At 41.8% G+C, this 24,664-nt stretch overlaps 1 protein-coding gene across 2 annotated transcripts in view; it reads left to right on the top strand.

Moving 5' to 3' along the window:
- The window catches only part of wgn (wengen), a 109,677-nt gene that overhangs the window by 28,779 nt on the left and 56,234 nt on the right, over positions 1 to 24,664 (top strand). Inside the window, exon 3 of one of the 2 annotated variants that reach the window (XM_067095979.1) lies at positions 19,103 to 19,381. The exons of the other annotated variant lie outside the window; for it this stretch is intronic. Coding sequence (XP_066952080.1) covers positions 19,103 to 19,381 — 279 coding nt within the window. The remainder of the gene's footprint in view (positions 1 to 19,102; positions 19,382 to 24,664) is intronic. 2 annotated transcript variants of the gene reach the window in all.

Genomic DNA, 24,664 nt, shown 5'->3' with positions numbered 1-24,664 from the left:
AGTTTGCCATTCTAAGATAAACAAGTATTTTTATTTAGTTGGCTGAAGAGGACTGTTGTGCAAACGGTCGAATGCTCTCCAATTTTATAATTTTTGTATTGGAAAAATACAGCCTATCATTTACATTATTTTGGTTTTTTACTCAACAATTGTTGTGCACAGTCAATTTACCTTTATAATCGAACATGAATAATTTTGTAAGGAGGGCCAAAGAGAGAACGAAAAGGAATAATAAATGTTTATAGAAAGGAAACTTCTTAGGGCTTATTTTTTACTTTGAATCGTGTCTGTCTTATCCAATGTTCGGCTTAATGAGGGTCGTCTGTATAAAAATACAGAATATTGATCTACAAAAAAATCCATGAATGGGTGAGTTTCCCCCGCATAAGTTATGGATAGGTTCCACAGAAAATTCCACGAACTGTGAGAATGCGAATATGGGGGTTTACTGTATCAAGGAAAATGGGCAGTCTACTGTGATTGGTGTTGTTAACGGGGTTTCTCTCCTGTTGGAACTTCTATTCAACAAGTAATGGACTTCATCTTTCTCTGTAGGGAGAAACTACTCAGTTTCAGCCATCAAGGGTTATAGAGCTGCTCTAGGACTCTCTCTTCATAATGGGAATTGTTTCTACACAATATACAAACCTTTGGTCCTTCACTTTAGGAATTACTTACGGCGAAGCTGGAAATGGCTGTTAAACTCTTGGACAAGGTGGTTAGGCAGTAACTACTGTCCGGTAGGCAGGAATAATGTACCTGTCTGCCCAGATATAAACATTCCAGTTTGCTTTCGGCTGTCATGCAATGCAGATATGTTTTCGGAGATCTTTGCCTGACTATCGTTGAGCTCTTTTTTCCCGGTGGGATCTTTTTTTATCTTTTTGTGTGTATATTGTGTGTGTGTTTGATATTTTTGATAGCCTTGCATAGGCCGTCATCCCCCAGCGTGTGTGTCTTGGGGTCGGCGGCCAGGGGCGTAACAAGTTTGCCCCCCTTTTATTGGGCCTCACGCCCTCTGCTTGTACAAGGGCGTGACTGTATCCCTATTCTGACTTGTGCTTAATGTTGCTCTTCACTGCCGCACTGTGGGCGAGTTTGCTGGGAGGAAATTTTGGAGGAAGGTTGCCGGGTGTTGTCGCAAAGTTTCCACTTCCGATGGTGCCCTTGGTAGCCGCCTCTTCATCCTTGTTCCTCTCTCCCGGTAAGCTTTCCCTTCTTGCTATCTCTCCCTTGCCCTCTTCACTCGCTTGTCAGGTGAAGATCGTGGGGGAGGCGGGCGGTCGGTTGGCCTCTTCTCAGGGGCCTCCTTTCACTTCGTGGGGTAGTTCCCCTTGGAGCGAGAGCAGTCTCTCCCTACTAATCGTCTTTGCTTATTTCTTCAGGTTGACAGTGAGCATCATAGGCACAGCAGTAGATAGCTGGATATTTCACTGTCGGATATCTTAGCCTTGGGGAGTTTCCCTGTGACACTCATACAGTGGTTACTTCAGGAACGACCACAGTACCATGGTGGCGATGGCGTAGGTCCATGTTAGTGTCTATGATTTCCATGTATCTGTGGTCCTGTCTACTCCTGCTGTGTCTCCTGTCTTGATTGCTCCTGTTGCCCTGGTACCCAGTCACTGGGCAGCTCCTGCTGTGCCTCCTGCCCAACTGTCTGGTTGCCCCTGTCACTGCTGCTAACATTCATGAAGCTCCTGCCAGCCAGGCCATTCCTGTTGTGCCTCCTGCCTCAGCTGCCCTGGTCGCTCCTGGTGTTTCTGTCACCTGGGCCGCTCCCATTGTGCTTCCTGATTTAGCTGGCCTGGCAGTTCCTGTGTTTCCTGACCACCATCCTGTAGAATACGTTGGAAAGAGATCAAGGAAGAAGTCCTGTGAGATGTAGTCGTCTTCAACTTGATCTTTGACTTCATCTTCTGCTGCCCTCTCCCCTTCTTCTGAGGCTTGTTCTGAAACAGTGACTGAAGAAGAGGAAGGCTGCCTCTCCCTCCCCTAAGAAGTCCCGCCATGGGGATTCTAAGGGGCTTCCTCCCTTCATGGGGAGTGTTACGAACCCATGAGTTCGTATTTATACATATATTTATATATGTTGTTTGTTTTCCTGAATTGGTATTATCTGCCTTTAAGGGTTTATTTGTTGTCACTTGTCAACGATAGTTTAGTCACTCGTCAACGATAGTTGGTTGTTTATCAGTTGTTGACATCCGTATATTTGTTGCTGCAGTGGTTACTTAGCTGCTTTACTTTCATAATCATGGCAGTTTAACCCTTTTGACTAATTGTTCATTGATGGCCGTAAATTATTTATTAATATTTATTGTTCTCGTTTAGTTGTTCTCTCGTATAATTGGCTGGTTAAGACTGATACTTATTTCTCCTCTTTGGTGGTTGGCTGGTGGGCAACCGAGTTGATGAGTGGCCTGGAACTGCAGTCGGATGGCGAAGTCACCTACTTACTCCCGTGAGGAGAACCTGACTGGATTTGAGAGAAGTCACCTACTTACTCCCGTGAGGAGAACTTGACTGGATTTGAGAGAAGTCACCTACTTACTCCCGTGAGGAGAACTTGACTTGGATTTGTATCTTGGACGCAGTGCGGACTTTGAAGGCTGTGATTTTGGTGGATCCCTCGTGGTGGCCCCGAACTGGATCCTGCCCTTGCTGGAAGTTGTTCCTGAGTTTCCCCTGATTATGAAGGTGGCTTCCCGTCGTAATTGCCATACGACGTAAAAACATCCCGACAGAGCTCTCTATCGAACTACCGAAGACCCAGTAATAGAAGATCTTGGACCTATCCATCATCATCCAGATATCTGAAGACCATGTGACAGAAGATCCTGGACCCATCCATCGTCATCCGGATACCTTATCTATCTAAGGTCCTGTATCGTCATACCAGCCAAAGTTAGTTAGTTATTGTTATTATTATTATTATTATTATAATATATTTTTATAGTTATTTATTCTTATTATCCTTCACTTCTTTCTTGACGTAGCCCCGGGGATCCCAATTGAACCCATAAAATCCGTTCAACATCTTTGGGTTTTAAATTAAATAATTTTTGTTACTGCCTTCGAGGCTGATACGTAACAGGGAGGCAGTGGGATCGCTCGTCAACTTCTCAGCCAGCCGGGCTCGGGAACTGAATCGCTTATCCCAGGGTCTTGCGTTTTGGGAGGCGTGGGCTCACAGACTGAGTTTGCGCTCCTGTCACCATTCTAGGAGTTCTGCTTCTAGACTGGTGCTGTGTCAGGTGCTCGACTTTGTTGAGTCACACTGAGTTCTCGAGAATCTTCGGAGAGACCTGTCACCCTCTTGGTTCAGGCACAGGTGAGGTGAGAGAAAACCGAGACTTGCAAGTGTCTCAGTTCTTCCTGCCCTGCCTGTACTGAGTTTTGAGTGCTTGTTCAGTTCCAAAACAGTGCTCGGTCAGGTTCCCAGTCAGGTGTCTCGGTCCCAAGCGTTCAAACACCTGGAGAGGCAAAGAGGAGGTTCCCTTCAGAGGTCCTGCAGGACTTCTGAGGGACTAATTTTCTTCAGAGAGGCAGTGCGTTCTCTCGTTTGGCTCTTCCTGGCCCTTGGGGTCGGGGACCAATTCGCATTCCCCGTTGGGGTCTTGTGTCTCGGGCGCTTCGAGTGTGCAACCTTTCGAGGCCTCACTATCGATTCCAGTTCTTAGAAGTCTGCGCCTAAGACTGATTCTGTGCCTGTCCCTCCTCAGTTTTCCTCAGAAGCTGAGAGGAGCTTACTCCCGATTATTGTTCCTACAAGGTTCGGGAGTCCCGCCAAGTGCTCGGACTCCTTGGGATCGCGAGCTCTCGACTAGCGAATTGTCAAGTGTCAAGGATTCTGTGGAATCTCGGCCCTCCCCAAACCAGTACTAGGGAGTTTGCTCTCTGGTCTGGTTTAGGCACAGGACGAGAGAAAGTGTCGAAACATTCAGATGTTTGAACACTGCCTGCCTGCTTCGTTTTGAGTGCTCAGTCAGTTCTGAATCTCGTGTCTTGGACCCTTGGGTTCAAGTACTTGGATTTAGCAGACAAGAATCCCCTTTAAACCTTCTTCTTGAGGGGCTTCGGCCTCGGAGGAGATTAAAGCATGTCTGGAGGACAGCGCTAGTTTATGGCCAAGCTTTCCTAGCTCGGTTCAGGTCAGCCCTGGTTGCTCAGCCAGCCACCGATCGCATTTACGTGATTGGTTCAGGTCGCTCGCCCAGCCCCTGATCGCGTTTCAAGACTGGCTGGCTTGCTCACCCAGCCCGTTATTGCGTTACATGATTGGCTTGTGCACTTCGGCTTGCACCCCCAGGCCCTGATCGCGTCTATGTGGTCGGCTTGGCTCTCTCGGTTCAGTGATTGCTGTCGAGGTTCTCCTTCCTTCAGGAGCTCAGCTCAGTGAGCTTTCTCTCTCTTCAGGTTAGCACTTCGCTGTGGCGTTAGTGCTCTTCTTCCTCCATGCTGCTGTCATCACCTCTGGTTGGTGATCGCCCGTGGTCGGCCTCTCTTGCTGGTTCTTCTAGCAGGACAGGTAAGAGTGCTTTTTCTCCTCTCCTCTTCCCTCAAACCCTTTCAGTTGCTGCCAGGGGATGCGAGTTGGATAGACAGGACTCCGACTAGCTTTATTTCTTATCGGAGTTCTGCTACAAGGATCTGCGTCTTGGGCTCGGTTCTCAGATCAGCTCGCCATACATCCGAGTACAGTAGTCAAGGATGGTTTTCTGGGTTCTGGCGAGGTTATCCCTCCAAGAAGAAGAGATCGGGAGTGTCACGCCCCAGGAGGACTTGAGAGTCTTCTTCTTTGGGTTGCGAACACCCTCAATTTTCTTTTTGCAGAAATCTTCACGCCGATTCATCAGCACAATGATCTCAGGGAGAAGACCACGGCATCCCCTGTGAATATTCTTCACTGCTCCTTGCAGGGGTTTGTTGGGCCTGTCATGGTCCTTGCTTGTTGTAAGGGCTTTCTCAACCAGGTGAATGCCTTTCTTAGGACAAGGAGTTCATTTTGGTCGAGCCACCCAATCAAGCTCCTTCCCCTTCCTTTTCCTCGACAGAAGTGATCCTTCTTGCCTCGTCGGGGTCTTATGCTGACTAGTAGATTGTCCTGGCTCTGGCTTATCACAACAAGAGACGGTGAACCTGGAGGACACTGCTATGGTGTTCTTCCAGGTAGTCTTCTGATAAATCTGTGGTCCTTCACTTTTTCAAGGCTTTGCCTTCTTGGATGTGATCATTCCTGAAGAGGTCTCTGCCTTCTAAAGACTGTTCCAGTCTGGGTGTTGCTTCACCTACCCAGCACCAGACAGCAAACTTTGGGCAATTCTGATGCTAAGGAGAGGGACACTGTTCTGATTCCGATCTCCAGTCTAGTAAGTCCCGAGTCATCACATTCCCTCAGGAATGGACCTTTACTCAGTTCTGCCCCCCTCTTTCACATAGAGTAGTAGATACCGCAGTACAGTACTCAAGGAACATGCCAGGGCAACTGCCTTGTCCTCCAGACAACAGCAGCCTAGCTCTTCCTCAGCCCCTAAGAAGTCTCAAGTTCCAAGGACGCTCACAGAACACCCAGCCTTCCTCATTCTCTTCTTAGAAAGTGCACATACGTGTGTCTCGTTCAATCCTTTTTCCATCGGGAAGAGGGAAGAGAGGAAGGGAGAACGCTCGGAATGGCGTTCCCCTCCTGCTGGTGCCTTGATGAAGGAATGACTGTCAAGTCATTGGACTATGACAACAACATAGTCAAAACCTGGCAATGGATATCCTTCAGGAGAAGTGTTTATTTCCTCCGGTTCTCGGCCACCTTTCATCGAACTTCCATTCCGTTGCGTCTCCCATGTTCCCGACTTCAGGAGCAGCCAGCCCAGGTAGAGCTAGTCGTCTTTGGTGACCTGTCATCACTGCAGAAGCTGCCCCCTCAGGGGCAGCTTCCCCTTTGATTCTCTTCTGCTTTCAGTTCTTAATCCTTTCCTCTCTTGAAGGATGAGGGAGGATTTAGGCTGGTGTTTGATCAACAGGAACCTCTGAATATGTCTGCATATTCTCCTCGATCCGTGCTTCTGTTCTCAGATGCACCGACCGGGGAATAGGCGCACACCTGTAAGAACGTTGTCTTCAAGGTGTGTGACCAAGACGATAAGTAGCTTCTCATCAACTTCATGGAACTCAAGGCAGTTTCCTGGCGCTCCGAGAGTTTCAGGATCGGTTTTTTGAGATACTCTGGAGTGTTGTTAGACAACAACACCACAGTAGTGGCATATGTCAACAAATAAGAGGGCCTCGTTTCCCCTCCTGTTGCTTTGGTTGACTGCAGGTGCTCGAGTGAACTTTGGTGCACTCTGTAGAGCTGTCAGGCAGACAAGTTCAGCCTATGGCATCAAGTGACAGGGACAGAGATCTCCCTTCACTCAGTTCTTCACAGAGAGGTTGCTCGACTTGAGGGCTCCCTATTATCCTTCTGTTCGCCTCCTGGCTCAGTAGAAGTCTGCAGGTCTTCTGCTTAATCATACCAGACCCACGGACCGCTACGGTGATGCATGTTGACACGGTGGGACAACCTCGTTGTCTTCATCTTCCCTTCATATTTGTCTAATTTGCAAGGTGTTCAGCAAATCTCGTTCACCCTGAATTTAGTTGAATACTGGAAGACTTCTGCCTGTCTGACCTGCTAGCTCTGCTTCCGAGGCACCGAGAAGAGTTCCTCCCTGACCCGACCTTCTATGTCAGTAGCACATGAAGCAGTTACTCAGGCAGTACAGTAAACCCCCCGTATTTGCAGGGGATGTGTACCACACACCCCCACGAATAGCTAAAATCCTCGAATACTTAGGACCCTTCTAAAAATACTTAGAACTACTGTACCTATTTTGATAGTTCAAACACACAAAAAAAACTAAAAATGCTTATACATGTATTACCCTACTTACGATGGGGTTAGGTTCAGAAACCCATCATTTGTCGGAAAAAATGTATCTCGAATATAGCCTAGCCTACACTAGGGTATTCAGTACCATGTATACATACAGGCAGTCCCCGGTTTACGATGGGGGTTCCGTTTTTACGCCGCGTCGTAAACCGAAAAATCGTTGAAAATCGTAAGAAAACCTTACTTTTAATGCTTTGGGTGTATTGAAAAGGATGTAAACTGCATTTTAACACATACAACTTACCTGTTAGTTACATATAGCTTTAGTCTTTGACGTCACGGCAAAATTTCAAAACGCGCGGCAGCGCCAGTCCGAATATCGGGTGATCGCCCTTACCTGCCCTCTGTCGGGTACTAGGAACTATTCCAACATGCTTCAGAATAATTTTGCCGTCACGCCCGGCGACATTGTTGTCGGTACTCGAGCGAAATTTCATTGTATCTGCCTACATCGAGCTGTTTTCACTTGGTGAAGTACTCTTTGTTGGTTTGCGGCTTTGCCAGTTATTTTGTCACCTATTTAGTCAGGTTTTCTGATAATTATGTCAGATTCTGGGTCTTATACCTTTAGGGTTTGCAGCAAAGGCTGTAAGACGAGGTTGGTCAAGGCTAGTCTTGATCCTCATTCAATTTGTGTGGCTTGTAGAGGTCAGGAATGTTCATATGAGAGGAAGTGTGATGAATGTGTCAGTATGACTGAAAAAGATTGGAAGGCTCTATCTAAGTATGTAAAGAAGCTTGAGAAAGATAGAGCCAGGAAAGCTTTAGCTAAGTTCTTCTTCTCTCTCAGAAACTGGAATCTCCTTAGCTATGCAGGAAACTTCTATTAATATCCCCGTGGCTACTAATATTCCTATTCCTGACTCTGATATCCCTGAACCCGTTACGTGTCTGAGTATCAAGTCCAGATGGACGCCAGATTTAACCTTATTGTGGGCGCCATGGAGGATATTGGCGTTAATGTGAAATCCTTCATGAGCGTATGGATTCTTTCCAAAATATTGTGAATAATTTAAGTGCAGTGCAAAGTGTTAGTGTAGTGGAGGAGGTGGTTGCTCGGCCTACTCGTTCTCCTAGACCCTAAGCCTCTGTCAAGCTCCCCTGCTCCTGGGAGAAGACATGCTGAAAGTCCAAGGGAGGCGAGTGGGGTCTGCTCACGAGCAGCCGCCCCCTCGAACAGTCCTGTTGTTTCCCAGGCTGTTTCAGAGCGCCCGTTGGAAAGGCGACTCAAGGAAGTGTCTTTCTTCAAGCTCCAGTGATTCGCCTGCAGAGGCTGGAGATTTTCCGACGAGTCTAGACCATTGAAGAGGTCCAGGAATCTTTCGCCTTCAGCGGTTCAGAAGAAGAAGCCATTTCGCTTCATCGCAGCCTTCCTGTAGTTTTTGGGAGAGTCCGGAGAGATTTTCGTCGTCAGAAGAGTCCTCTCCCAGGCGCAAGGCTCATGTGCGCAAGAGGTATAAGACTTCCCATTCGGTGTTGCCCAGCGTTCCCGGTGTTTCTCCTTTGGTTTCACGTAAGCCTATTGTGGCTTCTGCGCCTCTTCCTCATCACGATCCTGGCTCTACTGATCATCGTTCCCCAGTTGGATCCTCGTCTACTCATGACTTTCTTCGACGATGCACAAGAAAATTGGAAGCATTCTTGGCGGGCTCGGAAGGCCTGGTTCTTCTCCAGCTAAGCCTTCTGAAGTGTATTTGATGCCTCCTCCTTCGTCTCTCGAGCTCTCTCGGAGCGCCCAGTACGAAAGCTCCTCCTCGATCTGTGTCTCTTGATCCTCCTTTGGTTCAGGATCAGGCTCGTACGCCTAGTCAGGCTCAGGCGCTCCCTCAAGATTTAGCGCTCTCTCAGGCTCAAGCGCCTCAGGTAGCGCCAGGTGAGGCGCCATCCCAGGCTCCTTTTGTGGCGCCAGTTCAGGCTCCTCTTGTGGCGCAGGCTCCTCTTGTGGCGCCAGTTCAGGCTCCTCTTGTGGCGCCTACTCAGGCTCAGGCTCCTCCTCAAGCTCTTATTCAGGCTCCTACTCCTCCTTCACAAGATGTGTATGTGCAAGCGGAAGGTTTTTCTCCTATTTCGTCTGAGGAAGAAGTTGTGGAAGAGTTTCCTGTAGACGAACCAGACTCCTCTCTCGCTCGGATTATAAGAAGCTTCTTCGCTTCTTTATTGATAATTTTCCTGAGGATTTTGCACCTGCGTCCAGCTTCCCCTCTCTCTCAGTGCATGCAAGAGACTCAAGCCTCCTACCTCTTCCTTTATGAAGTTAGTGCTTTCTATTTCAGCCAAAAGGCATTAAAGAAAATGAACTCCTGGTTGGAAGACAAACGTGATCAGGGAAAACCACTTTCTGCTTCCCTCCTTCCAAGCTTTCTACTAAGACGAAGGCTTGCTACGACACTGGGGAAGTTTTCTCTCTGGGAGCTTCTGCCTCCTCTCAGGAGACTTCTCCAGTCTCGTTGACTCTACTCGTCGTTCTGCGATGAACTCGCTCGGATTTTCTTCTCTCCTTCAGAGTTGGACCACCTTTTGAAGAACGTTTTCAGAGTTTTGGAAGTCATCAGTTTTATGGACTGGACTATTGGCGCTTTGGGTAGGAAGGTAAAGTCTTTTGGTCTTTCAAGCGCATTTCGATGATTTTCTCTTCTGTTATGTCCTGCTTAGATAAAGGGATTCGTGACGGTGCGTCTGAGTTAGCCTCCATCTTCACGTTAGGAGTTCTTAAGAAGCGACAACTTTGGTGCTCTTTTGTCGCTCGTGGAGTTTCTAGGACTCAAAGATCGGCTCTTCTTTTCGCACCTCTGGATAAGAAGTACCTTTTCCCTCAAGAACTTGTGGCCGAAGTGTCGAAATCCCTTACTCAGAAGTCCACACAGGACCTTTTGGCGCAATCCACTCGGAAACCAAAAGCTCCTCAACCTTCTCTGCCAGCGCAAACTCGTCCTCTAGTTAATCAAGATAGGCCCTTTCGTGGCAGGCCCCTCACCCGTACAGTATCTCGTTTCCGGGGCAAAGCAAGATTTGTCTCCAAGACTATCAAACCCTCAAGTAAAAAGTGATCTGCATGTCCTCCATGCACTAGTCGAGCCAGACTTCAGCAGTTCTGGCAAATTTGGGAGGAGATCGGAGCGGACCAGTGGACCACGTCCGTGCTAAAGGAAGGATATTCTATCCCCTTCCTCAAGAGGCCCCCTCTTGCAACAGAACCTTTAGCTTTGACAGCATATTCCAGCAACTTAGGAAAATGCTCGGTTCTGAGTGCGGAAGTAGACTCCATGCTTTTAAAAGGAGCGATAGAGATCGTGGAAGAAGTCAACTCTCCAGGCTTTACAACCGCCTTTTCTTGTTCCAAAGGCCTCAGGCGGCTGGAGACCAGTCCTGGACGTGAGTTCTCTCAACCTTTTCGTGGAGAAAACCAGTTTCTCGATGGAGACGACGCAATCCGTCCTCAATTCTCTTCGTCCGGGGATTGGATGGTCTCAATAGATCTGCAGGACGCTTACTTTCACATTCCGATCCATCCCAGCGTCCAGGAAGTTTCTTCGCTTCGTTTTCCAGAGAAGACTTATCAGTTCAGGACTCTGTGCTCCGGTCTGTCCACAGCCCCTCAAGTATTCACAAGAGTTATGTCCACTGTTGCCAAAGCTCTTCATCTCAGAGGAATAAAGATCTCTCTCTATCTCGACGATTGGCTCCTTCGTTCCCAGTCTCAGCCTCAGTGCTTGGAGGATTTGCAAGTAACTCTCGACTTGACACAGAAGCTAGGACTTCTAATCAATTGGAAGAAGTCTCACCTATCTCCCTCACAATCCAGGATCTATTTAGGAATGAGACTGAAACAGTTCCTTTCTGGCTTTTCCGTCAGATCAAAGAATCTCGGACTGTCTCGCAAAAGTCCAGAACTTTCTGGATATGGATACCTGTTCCGCAAAGGCTTGGATGAGCCTCCTGGGAACTCTGGCGTCAATAGAAAAGTTTGTCTCCTGGGAGACTTCACATGAGGCCCCTTCAATTCTACCTCAGGGAGCAATGGAACAGGAAAACGCTTCCAGACTCCTTCTCCTTTCCAATCTCGGACCTTATCAAGGAAGATCTAAGGTGGTGGTTAGATCGAAGAAAATTAGAGAAAGGTCTCTCTCTATTTCCGTCGAACCCGAACCACGAACTGTTTGCAGACTCGTCAGAAGTAGGATGGGGAGCGACGTTGGGTGTAAAAGAAATTTCAGGTTTGTGGAATGCGACAGAAAAGAATGGCACATCAACAAGAAGGAGTTGAAAGCAATCCACCTGAGTCTCGTCACACTTCCTACCATTCGTACAGGGACAAACAGTTCTGGTTCATTCAGACAGCACCACAGCGTTGTCTTACATAAAAAAACAGGGGGGCACTCATTCTTACTCCCTCAGCGAGGTAGCAAGAGACCTCCTTTTGTGGGCAGAGAAGCACAAGATTCTGCTCCTAACAAGATTCATTCAGGAGCCCTCAACGTGAGAGCGGACTCCTTGAGCAGGAAGCACCAGGTTCTGTCCACAGAGTGGATTTTGCACGAAGAAGTGTGCAAGTCGCTGTGGAGACTTTGGGGTCAACCTCTGGTAGACCTGTTCATGACGAACAAATCGAACAGGCTCCCAATCTTCTGCTCTCCTGTCCCGGACCAAGCAGCCTTCCAGACGGACGCAATGCTACTGAATTGGTCGGGTCTGGACCTTTACGCCTTCCCGCCGTTCAAGATGTTAGGTGCGGTGTTGAGGAAATTTCAGCACCACTCCAACACCAGGATGACTTTGATAGCCCCTTCTGGCCTTCCAGGGATTGGTTCCCAGTTCTCATGGATCTCTTGATCGACTTCCGAGGAGCCTTCCAAACAGAGTAGATTTACTCAGACAGCCCCACTTCAGGAGATTTCACGAAAACCTGTCAAGTCTGCGGCTAACTGCGTTCAGACTATCGAACGTCTACTCAGAAGCAAAGGATTTTTCAAGAAAGCGGCTCAATCCATCGCTAGAGCCAGAAGACCATCTTCGATCAAGGTCTATGAGTCCAAGTGGAATATGTTTCGTTCATGGTGCAAAGATCATGACATTTCCTCTTCCAGAACCTCGGTGACGCAGATTGCGGATTTTCTTTTGTTCCTCAGGAATAAGAACCTTTCTGTATCCACAATTAAAGGTTATCGTAGCATGCTGGCTACTGTTTTTCGTCACAGAGGTTTGGATATCTCTAATAACCAAGATATAACGGACCTTATTAAATCCTTCGGTACCTCTAAGAGGTCAGATGCTAAAGTTGTTTCGTGGAATCTTGATGTAGTCCTGAAGTGGCTTATGTCTGAGAAATTTGAACCTATGGATTCTGCTTCTTTAAGAGATCTTACGAGGAAAACCCTCTTTTTAGTTTTGTTAGCTACAGCTAAGAGAATCAGTGAGATCCACGCCTTGGATAAGAGAGTAGGATTCTCTGCTTCAAAAGCAATTTGTTCTTTCAAACTGTTTTTATGGCCAAGAACGAGACCCCCTTCGCACCCGTGGCCTCGCTCTTTTGAGATTCCGAGTCTGTCGGAATTGGTAGGTAAGGAGCAGGAGAGGTTCCTCTGCCCAGTCAGAGCCTTGAAATATTATTTGGGAAGGACTAAAGATGTTAGGGGTCCTTCAGATTCCTTATGGTGTTCGGTCAGGAACCCTCTTAGACCGATGTCCAAGAATGCCATGTCCTTTTTATTAGAGATCTGATTTCTGAAGCTCACTCCAATATTTCAGAGAATGATTTGAAAATGTGTAAAGTGAAGGCTCACGAAGTGAGGGCTATCTCTACTTCTCTCGCTTATAAAAGGAACCTCTCCCTTCAAGATATTGTTCAAGCAACCTACTGGAGATGTAAGTCTGTATTTGCTTTGCATTATCTCTCGCAAAGTGCAGACAGTGTTTGATGAGTGCAGCACGTTAGGGCCCTTTGTTGTATCTGGCACGGTAATGGGTAAAGGGGTAAAGGAGGATTAACCTACCTTTACTTACTTGTTTTTGGAGTGTGAAGGTTTTTACGGTTGTCTGTGAGGGTAAGTGTTGGATAGTTTTACCCCACAGTTGGTTTTGGTTTTTATGGTTATGCTTTTTCTTTGGTGTTGGGTGACCCCTTTTGTAATTCATGATGTTTGTGCTGCGCCTGAGCAGGGGCATACTTGTGGTATTGTCACGGCCATGTCCTAGGTGACTGATACCCAGCTTAAGCAATCTGCGACCAGGTCATTATACCCCCGGTTGCTCTAAGGATAGCAGGTTACTGAGGCAGTAACTGTGGAATCAGCTACCTTAGCAGGTGAGGAACTAAGAAATTTTTCTACATTAATAACCTTAATGTTTCCAACAACTCTTTTTAGCTGTCATTGCCCCACCTCCTAAAAGGTGTCAATCAGCTATATGTAACTAACAGGTAAGTTGTATGTGTTAAAATGACATTTTTATTCTAAAATAATGTTTAACACATACTTACCTGTTAGTTACATATACAAGCCCACCCTCCTCCCCACGGGGACAGGTAGGCAAATTATTCTGAAGCATGTTGGAATAGTTCCTAGTACCCCGACAGAGGGCAGGTAAGGCGATCACCCGATATTCGGACTGGCGCTGCCATGCGTTTTGAAATTTTGCCGTGACGTCAAAGACTAAAGCTATATGTAACTAACAGGTAAGTATGTGTTAAACATTATTTTAGAATAAAAATGTCATTTTTATTGAGTTTTTCATAAAAAAATCTCAAAATTTTGATTATTCTGCTGTTTTGGAGCCATATTTCTTCCGTTGGATCAGCGTATGACGAGTCATAACCCTGGAACATGCGTTAAACCGGAAATAATTTCTGATGAATATATTTTAAAAGCGTCGTAACCTTGGAACGTGTTATTTGGAATTGATAAGTAAACAGGGGACTGCCTGTATATGGTAGCCTATCCTACACTATAAAGTATACTCAGTACATACACGGCATAGTAATTTAGTCATTATTAACATCAGCTAATTCTAGAGGTTCATGCAGAGTGACTTATGATAGTTCAATACAAAGAGATTTTGAATAACAAACAAGAATTATCTTAGCCTACACTATGGTATATTGTATACATATACGGTAGCGTAGCCTACATTATACTGCACTCTATATTCACGTATCATATTATACAAACATCAACATAACGAATATGCATCTTTTCCATGGATCTTTTAAAATGTTATGCCTTAATTCACTGTATCCAACAATATTGTATATATTCTTACATTGCTTTTGTATTATAAATTGCGATCAATGTTTTGGTTTGGAAATTGTTTATACATTGTTTATTTTGCCATGTTTAACTAAATTGAGAGCACTTTTCTTGCTTCTAGTTACCGTAAATGAATCTCTAGATACTTTATTTATGTGTCAAGGTTATTTTTCATTATACTGTTCGAAGTGTTTTTAAGTCGAAATATAACTTAAATACGTCTCGTTGTGAAATTAATTTAGCTATTTTTTTCGTTAATAGATGACGTCGGCTGTTTGGGGGCATGTTTGTTTTGTGTAAAAAAAATTAAGATTCTGTTCACTATTTTCACTTGATTTCATCGTAATACAAGCTTTATGTATTTATCGTCGTAAAAATAGCAGTAATGTGTTTTTTCATGCCCAGTAGTTTTGATTAAAATACTTTCTCTCCAATTTTAATTACGGTCGAGTTTCATCCATGTTGCTGATGCACGATAATTTATAGTCATTAGCAGCTTGAACATGTTTTCTGTTTTAGCTACAACTTGCATTATAAATTTTTAGTAGTACAGTATATTTCCTTGCCGATCTTTTATCCATACCGAATAAGGGTATAATGTAAAAATATATCAGCCCTATTCTACTTAACATCATTTTTGCTATAACCTATGGTAATTGTGTATTACTCTACGATGGTTGAAATACAAGGAAAAAGGGCTGTTGTTATCCGATTCGGTGATAAACAAAACAACAGCTTCTCGGTCAGTTGTTTGTGGCTGTACTGTACATATTTCGTTACTTTTTAACTAGAGTATAACGTTACTAACAATACTTTTATCATTCCCTGTTACTTTTTTCACTAGATGGGATAAAGAGTTGGAGGAAGAGAAGCTGGTCTATTGTAATTTGGTCTCTCTCACTGCCTGATTGTACACTGCTACCTGTGCCCACATGAAATTTAAAATGATTTATAAATATTGATGTTGGTATTAATTGCTTACCCCATTCCAGAATCGAATTTTCTTAACTCAAGCACTACCTGGGTACTTGAGTATTTTAATAGTTTTATCACAAAAGGTGCATTTCTCATGAAATTGATATGAAAATACAGTAATTAGTGAATATTTGTCAGTGAAAAATACTGCGAATGGGCGAATTTTCCGTGAATAATGCGTATATGTGTTCCATAGAGAAATCCGCGAATCATGAGAACGTGAATATGGGGTTTACTATATCACCTCTACAGGGAGTTAGGAGTCTAACTTTGGTTTTTAAGGGAGCAAGACAAGTGTTTTTCGTCCATTTCTCCCTCTGATCCTTAGATGGAATTAGTTCCCACTTGAGTAGAGGCGTTCCTGGCTATACCGTCACGCCGCTACAGGTTAAGACAAGCACCAACCAGAGACAGTTCTCTGCTGCAGGCTCTCTTAGCTAATCAAGGAACTGCAAGCATTTTATTCAATGCTAGCAATTTTTTCTATTTCAAAATCATTACATGACAATGTTTTGTGGTAGAATGTATCCATGTATCACACCTCCTGTCAGTAAGGATTCGGCTATGTACTGTAATTACTGGGTAACTTTACTTATATAAAAATGACATTTTATAATAAAATAATTTTATATATACTTAAAGAGTGGAACATGTTCTGGCATTCCTTCCTCCCCTCGGATGGACATATGACATAAACAAAATGAGGTTGTTTTGCTAAGTAGTTTCTGGTATTCCCGTTAGTGAGCAGAACCAGTCACTTGCACTAAACTGTGAAGCGTTACCCGCAAATTTTTTTATTCAAATTGCAATATGGTTTCTTACAACCTGATTGAGTAATGATGTACAAACCCTTTACTTAATGGTCCAGAAGTCTAATATATGGTACATCCCATACATGCAATATGCTAGAGCCCATACATGCAGTATGCTAGAGGTGCGGTGTCCCAGCCTGTGCTCCTAAACAGACCAGGAAGGTAATACCCCAGGTTGGGCAAACCTACCAGTCAGTTCAGAGTATCCAAAATTCCCCCACCAATAGGATAAGTCTCATATGTAAAGAACGAAGGTTTTTAATTTTGTAGGAACAAATAGCAAATTTGAAAAGTAATTTGTATTTTTCCTAACATACAAAACTGAAGTTCTTTACATTGCAGCCTACCTCAGCCACCCCTCACTCTGATACCTGACCGGAAGGCAGATTGGAGTGTGAACTGATAGGTGGGAGGGGCTTTCCCCAGCCTGTCGTTAGCTTACTACCTTGTCAGCAAGTTTGAATGGCTTTTCCAGCTCACATTTGCAAGCTAAATCGTATGTAAAGAACTTCAGGTTTGTTTTGTATGTTAGGAAAAATACAAATTACTTTTAAAATTTGCTATATTTACACTATGTTTAGTTGACATTTTTCCTCTTGTGAAGAATGGGAGGTGTAAGCAGTAGCTGCTGTTGCTGTAATTACTAGTTGATCCACAACCCAAGGGGAGTATTATGTGGATCTTAAGACAGTTTCTGGAGTCTCAGTGTCCAAATAGGCACTCCTTTGATAGTAACGACAGAGACTCTTTTCGTTCTTGGGAACTTTGACCAGGATGGCAGTCTCCTACACTTCCTTTCTTGGGACTTAAGCACAGTTCTTTTTAGAATTTCAAGAGTCTCAAGATCCAAGATAGACACTCCTCGGTGTGATAGAAACAACACCATGGTAGTGCCATGGTCAACAAAAGGTCCTGGTGTCCTTTCATCTGCACTTTGCAGTGCAAGGACACGAGCAGACAGAAGAGCATTCAGTGCATTGGCCAGCTATACATCCCAAGCAAGATGGATGTCATTACAACATTTTTCGCTGAAGTCAGGAGATAAGAAAGTTGATCTTGGCACCTTGACTTCCGGATTCATTCAACCTCTAAGGAAGCTTGATCATGGTCCTTCTTTCTTGACTTACTGAAGTTGGTGCTGTTCTGTCCTGTCTTCTCGCACCTTTGGTACTCACTTACATCTGGAAGCTTACTCCTTTCATCGTTCTACATGTTTCAAAAGTGTTCAGTGAGTCCTTGGTCCTGTGATGCCAATGGCGGTATAATGTCTGAGTTGCCTCCATAAAGACTAGACTTTCAAACCCAATGCTAATGACTCGTTCATTACCTTCGAGTTGGCCGAGAAATGGTGTCCAAATTGTCATTTCTCTGACTGGTGAGATGATCAAATGAGCATACCCCACAACTTCTTGGTGGACAGCAGTGCTTTTCGGACCAGATAATTCGAGGCCAGGGGCATCAATTTGTCCATCATCTTCAGGAAGAACCTGTCGGTCAAGTTCTAGGATGGAATGTAATCGTGCATTCATCATCTTTTGCCCTGGGACGTTGCCCATAGGTCCTTGGACTCCTTTTCCTTGGATCCTATGGTGGATGCTCAACAATCATTTAGTTCACCCAGCTCTTGAGGGACAGGTTGCATGTTGCCTAAGGTGTGAAGTTGCTAGGAGGTGGTGTGTGTGGGACTGGCCTCCCTTTCTCTTGTCTTCCTCTAGCAGTGGGTAGAGGAACAGTGAACGAGCCATCACGTGCTGGACTGGGGTGCATGCACATGATCTAGATGACTTCGTATCCTACATGTAATCTTAACTATTTGGATTAGTAGATGGAAATCCTTCCCTCTCTCTAGCAAGGGGAGAGAGGGACTGACTATGAGCAAACCAGTTTATTTTTAGCTTTATAGTCTCTGACGCTGTGGGTTCATCCAAACCTTTTCAAGTCAAGGATATTACATTCCTTTAATTCAAAATGCCTAGAAGTCCAACGATTGAAAATCTCTCTTGTTCAATAGATCAGAGTTATGGTCTCCATCCTTTTCTCTTTCATGACCAGAAGAGAGTACCTAGGTGAGCTGAACTACCAGTCAGTTCAAAGATTTATTCAGAATCCTCCCTCCAAAAATAAGTCTCCCATATGTAAAGACTGAGGGTTTGTATTCATGTAGGAACAAATGACAAATTTTCTAAAGTAATTTGTATTTGTATTAAAATACAAACCTAAGGTCTTTACATTAAGGGCCCATCTCTTACCACCCCTCATTCTCTTACCTGGGCTAAATGGTAAACTGTATAGAACTGAATGTATACTTACTGGTTTGGCGGTGCTTCTGCTCCTACAACGGTAACTGTTATCATAACCAGCCTTGCAAAGTTTAATGGCTGGACTTCCAGCTCGCTGAAAGTTAATCCCATATGTAAAGTCCTCAGGTTTGTATGTTAGGAAAAATACAAATTACTTTAAAAAATTTGTCATTTTTCCAACTTTCACTGTTTTAATATTCAATCATGCAGTCACATGGATACACTAATTTACTTTAGAAGTCACGGAAATACAATCACATGGACAAAAATTTAGTTAAAGAAAATAACATTGCCTGCACTTCTTGAATTTCTTTTAACTTGAAGATTTACTATGGTAAGATTTCTTTGTGCAACTTCCAGAATCACCTAACATTCACTTGTTGACATTTCTTAAGAAATGGTTTTATGGATTGTTTAAATATCTTCTCAGTGATTATTTGATGCTGTTGGAGTTAATTACCAACCACTTGAGTGAAACAACAAACAATATAATAGATGGAGGTATGTTTACCTGCTTCCAGCATATCACTCAGCCAAACACCTTGACCACAAATCAAAATTAAATGATCTTTGAAGATCCGTCTTTTAGATTGTCAGATGATTTTTCAGTTTTATCAAATATTGTTTAGATGACAAATTTGAAATTGGATGTTTACGAATCCATTTACAGTGTATGTAGTTGAACATATTGCTTGGGGCCTTTTTTTTATTTTTTGATCTTTTAACAAGGACCTGTAACTTTACAACAGACATGCTCATTTTTAACTTTGTTTTATTGATCTCTTTCTGATAATTTATAACTATTCTAATCCGTCCTTTTTTATAGTATATTTTCCATATTTGCAGAAAGGGTTAGTGATGAAGCTCCAGTAGAAAATAACAGTGAAGCAGCAGTAATGGCTCAACTATTACCTGCTGACCATGGTACCACTAGGTTGTCCTCAGGTACCTTTAGTGTAAATAGAAGTACCATATCAGAAAATAGATGCTCTAATCACTTGCCCATCAGTGCAACATCTATACCTTCATCTCCTTCCACTGCTCGGAGACAGGCAGATATTGAGTCTGAACAGGCCACTGGTCAGATGTACCCACCTATACCTTTCACTATGGACAGGCTACTAGGCAAGTTTGCATAGTTTGAATTATAATTACAATAGAATATATATTGATGGACCCCCTTTACTGTGAATAGATTCTTCTGTTATCCAAAATATATGATCAAGTACTTGGGAGAACCTTCCTAGAGACAGCCATGAGTAGTTACAGGTGCTTAACCCTTTAACGCCGACTGGACGTATTTTACGTCGACAAAAGTTGTCTGTCGGGTGCCAAGTGGATGTAAAATACGCCGACTACAAAAAGTTTTTTTTTTTAAATAATCGTCGCCTTGAGGATGCTGGGAGTTCACGGATCACGCTGTTGTTTTGTTTACAATGGACCCAGCTAACATGCACGAATTTCTTTCTTATCCCAAAAGAAAGCATCAGCTAACTGCTGAAAATCTCAGAAATTCTTTAGTCACTTTGTCGTAATTTTTGCACCATTTTCTATTAGCCTTTACATAAAGTTTTATATATGAAAATGTGTGCAATTTCATGTAGAATACAACAAAAAATAACTCATGGTTGTAGCTTTTATCAATTTTGACATATTTTCATATAAATCATGATAAGTGCAAAATTTCAACCTTGGTCAACTTTGACTCTACCGAAATGGTAAAAAAATGCAATTGTATGCTAAAACTCTTCCATTCTAGTAATATTCAATCATTTACCTTCATTTTGCAACAAACGAGAAGTCTCTAGAACAGTATTTCGATGTATGGTGAATTTTTGAAAAAACTTTTTCCTTACATCCTCGCACGCTAACTTTGCTGAAAATCTCAGAAATTCTTTAGTCACTTTGTCGTAATTTTTGCACTGCTTTCTATTAGCCGTTACATAAAGTTTTATATATGAAAATGTGCGCAATCTCATGTAGAATAGAACAAAAAATAACTCATGGTTATAGCTTTTATCAATTTTGACATATTTTCATATAAATCATGATAAGTGCCAAAATTTCAACCTTCAGTCAGGTTTGACTCTGGAACCGAAATGGTCGAAAAATGCAATTGTAAGCTAAAGCTCTTACATTCTAGTAATATTCAATCATTTATCTTCATTTTGCAACAAACGAGAAGTCTTTAGCACAATATTTCGATTTTGTGAATTTTTCAAAAACTTTTTTCCTTACATCCATGTAACTCTGCTGAAAATCTTGCTGTGTGTTCCTGTGTTCGTCATCCATCGGAGTGGACAAGACAACAAGAGCATCTCGTTTTCTTTTCTAAAGGAATGCGATTTCAACCATACAATATTTCATTCATCTGTTTCTCCTAACCATTGTTGTCTTGATGTATGTACAATCACCACTACTTGCATTGCCATGCAAGCATTCTAATCATGTACTCATAATGTTCCAATGAATCTTCTGTATCAAACTGTGTGTATGTTTCTGTTTGTGAAGACCAAATGTCTCGCCACTTTCGATGAACAACGAACACACGAACACACACATGTTTGGAAGGGCAACAAAAGAAGGCTAAAATTTCAACCTTCGGTCAACGTCAAATGGTTGAAAAATTCTTACAATCTCAGAAATTCTTTAGTCATTTGTCGTCATTTTTGCACAGCTTTATATTAGCTGTTACATAAAGTTTTATATATGAAAATGTGTGTGCAATTTCATGTAGAATACAACAAAAAATAACTCATGGTTGTAGCTTTTATCAATTTTGACATATTTTCATATAAATCACGATAAGTGGCAAAATTTCAACATTTTTGATCTGTTTTACAATTTGTTATATACCAAAATTATCGCAATTTAGTGTACAATACAACGAAAAAAATAGCTCATTAGCTTTAACCGTTTTGCTCACAGTCAGAGATTTGTATACAATTATATATGAAATTTTTTTTGTGTTGTCATATATTCCAATATTTATATATGATAATGATATTTTTTTTAATTTCTGATGGTTGCATACTAAACTTCAGGCAATGAGAAAAAAAGGAGCCAAAAATGAACTCTTAATCTTAAAAACTAAGCGTGCTGTGATTTTTTTTTTTAAACTTTTTTTCCGCTTCGGCGCTAACTCCCAAACCCCGCTGGCTTATGACAGACACTTTTGTAAATAGAGGCTCGACGTTAAGGGTTAAGGGAGAAATAGAAAGAGACAGATGTATATAATGGTACATATTTCCTTTTTATATGTTTTTTGTTTCACACTACATCTGTAATCATTATGCTTGGGTAGTCAGTTAATTGTGTTCATCTCTTCAGAGTCCAGCTCAAACTATCTTGTTTATCCTTCCTGAAAAGTTTTTGTATCCCTCATTACCTCATCATCATAGCCCTTGCTATACAGTATATTTTTATGATGTCAAGTTCATTTCAGTTCATGTACATTTTGTTTTGATTTTTACATAGATTAGGGCCAAAAGGGTGAGAAAAGAGCCTTATAAAGATAATACAGTATACAAAGGGAACAGTGATAATTGCAGTATGGAAGTTATAGAGGAGTAAAATTGTTTCAGCATGCTGTGCAAATCTGGAGGAAGTGCTGGAGCCATTGCTGCAAATTATAATTAAAATCAGTTAGTGTTAGATTGGCTTCGTGCCATTGAGGTCAAGAACAAGCAATCATTATGAAGTACCATGCAAAGAGAAAGAAGCTGTATCACAATATGTGGATCTTGGGAGAGCATTTGACAATACAGAGACAGTGAGATGGCATTTTGAAGGGAGAGGGTACTTGAAAGCTAGTAATGTTTCTCTACCACAGTAAAAAATGATTGAAGTGGTGAAGACAGAGGCAGTTGTATCAAAATAATTTGAGATTAATGTTGGTGTTATCAGGATCAGCACGGAGTCCTTTTCTGTTTATGTGGTAAAATATATACAGAGTAGACCTGCAGTATTTGTGGGGGTTAGGGACCACAACTGCCCGTGAATAGCTAAATTTGCAAATACTTGACACCCCCTCTAAAAATGCTTATAACTGCCTATTTTAATAGTTCAGACACCAAATATACCTTAAACTATCATCCTAAAATACTTTAGTATTTCAAAGTCATCTTACAACATTACCCTTAAAAATATATGGCTTACAACTGTGAGTGAACACTCCTACAACTGTTACTCTTACCAAGACGAAAACTAATCAAGTTACCCCTATATTCAGACACGTACATTTTCTTACATACAGTATTCAAGCCTTACCGTTGTCTTTTATTGATATTTTGCTGTGTTTACATTAATATTAATACAGTATTTGAAAATTGGTAAATAATATTTTATCACAAATTTATTTAGTCACGAAAATAAAATTAAGATAGTTAGTGAATATTTTAGATGTTCTTTATTTATTATTATTATTTTTTTAATAAGTGGTATCTCTTCTTTCTGTATTTCCTTTTACTTCCTCTTACTTCTTCCTAATGAACACCATATTCTTTGGAAGCTTGAATTTCAAGTCAAAGGCCCATGTGGGCTTGTTCCATATGAATATGTTTTTACTGAATACAGTAATACCTCATGCATACACATTTCAGGATTTGCAAATTCACAGATTCACAAAATTTTCATTGGAAACTAACTAATTTGCATCCGCAATTTTTTCACATCTGCGAAATTTGTGAAAACGTCAGTCATTAAGTTCACAGTCCCATTCGTTACTTGGTCTTGCCTTACTGTGAGTGCAAAAGAAATTGGCAGCCAATGAATTAGTGGAGGGGTAACATTAGTATATCACACTGTAAATGTGCTAGTATGGCAAATATCCATGAGGTGATACTGGACTCCATTTTTACGTCAACCATTTATTTTTTTTTCAAGGGGCATGCTTATGCCATAAGGCCCCATTATAAAGTAAAGGATTGTTTCTACCTTATGATTGTATGGATTTGCTTCAAATTTTTACCACTTATTCTGCAACTAATAATGAAAATTTTCTCTTGGGGAAATTTAGAAATTTAACTTTTAAGTTAATTTTTTTTGCAGTTGAAAGAAACTGACATCTCTTTTAAAAAATAAAAAAAAAAAAAAGTTTCACGAAAAAATTATTTTCCTGACGACAAAACAAAGATATATATTTATACTACACTCTGTAAAAATTTCATTAAATTTGGTTCAGTCTTCTTGGAGAAAGAAGCATTTAGTTTTGAAAAAATGAACTTTTGAGAAAACAGCAAAGCAAAAAAATTTTTGGACTTTCCAGAATCCTGAGAGAATCAGGACATCTTGAGCGAGTTATCCCTATAGCATTATAACCCGTTTTCTCTAACGCTAACGCTAGAGAGAATGGAATCTTTTAGTGGGTATCAAGTATTTTTGTAAATTTTTTTCCCACTTTTTTTAGTGTTTTTTTTACAATTGGTCATTCCCAGTGCCGTACAAGTGATGAACAAAATTGTCCACGAATCCATCCAAACATTTTTTTAGCAATAACGCTTCAAGATATGTTTATTTACCCGTAATACACTCCAAAATGATGTATAACTCTCTTGATCCTATCCAGGATTAATCATAGAGACATTTTTACGATTTTTACAATTTATCATTCACAGTGCAATACCAGCAATGAACAAAATTGTCCATGGACCAATCTAAACATTTTTTTAACAATAATGCTTCAAGATATGTTTATTTACATATATATCATTCAAAAACAGTGTATAACTCACTTGATCCTATCCAAAATTAGTCATATAGACTTTTTTACAGTTTGTGGTTCACAGTGCCAAACTAGTGATGACCAAAATTTTCAAATAAAATAATTGAAATATTTTTTAGCATTAGTGCTTCAGGATATGTATATTTATACACAGTTGACAACTGCTAATAATTAAAATTCAATAATTCCTTGAAATTCGGTGGTTGGCACATCCCTTAAGGTAAAGCTAATTATTAAATTAAATTAAACTGCTTTGGGAGCATGATTTGAATCACATTTAGGGCTTAAACACTAGAAATAAGTATTTATTAGCATTTTTAGTGACTCTACCAAACATTCACGAGTCCTCCTGGTCCACAACGGATTCTGGAACCTAACATATATATGTGTGTATATATATATATATATATATATATATATATATATATATATATATATATATATATATATATATATATATATATATATATATATATATATATATATATATATATATCTTCTTGCTTTAACGTGCTTTTTTCCCATTTTCTATATGGGGTAAGCATGATGCCTTCTTTACGAAGGACTTTGATTTGGCGTTGGGGTAGGCTGTAGCCTCTGTCGGCTGCCCTGCCTGACATCGCTTAGACCCCGGTAACCATGTGCATGCGTGTATCGTGCCAATCCCAGCTCCCTTTCTCCCAAGC

This window comes from Macrobrachium rosenbergii, chromosome 52 (assembly GCF_040412425.1).
Source record: "Macrobrachium rosenbergii isolate ZJJX-2024 chromosome 52, ASM4041242v1, whole genome shotgun sequence".
NCBI classification, from domain to species: domain Eukaryota; kingdom Metazoa; phylum Arthropoda; class Malacostraca; order Decapoda; family Palaemonidae; genus Macrobrachium; species Macrobrachium rosenbergii.
Note: the sequence above shows the minus strand (reverse complement) of the source record. Positions and strands in the feature narration are given on the sequence as shown.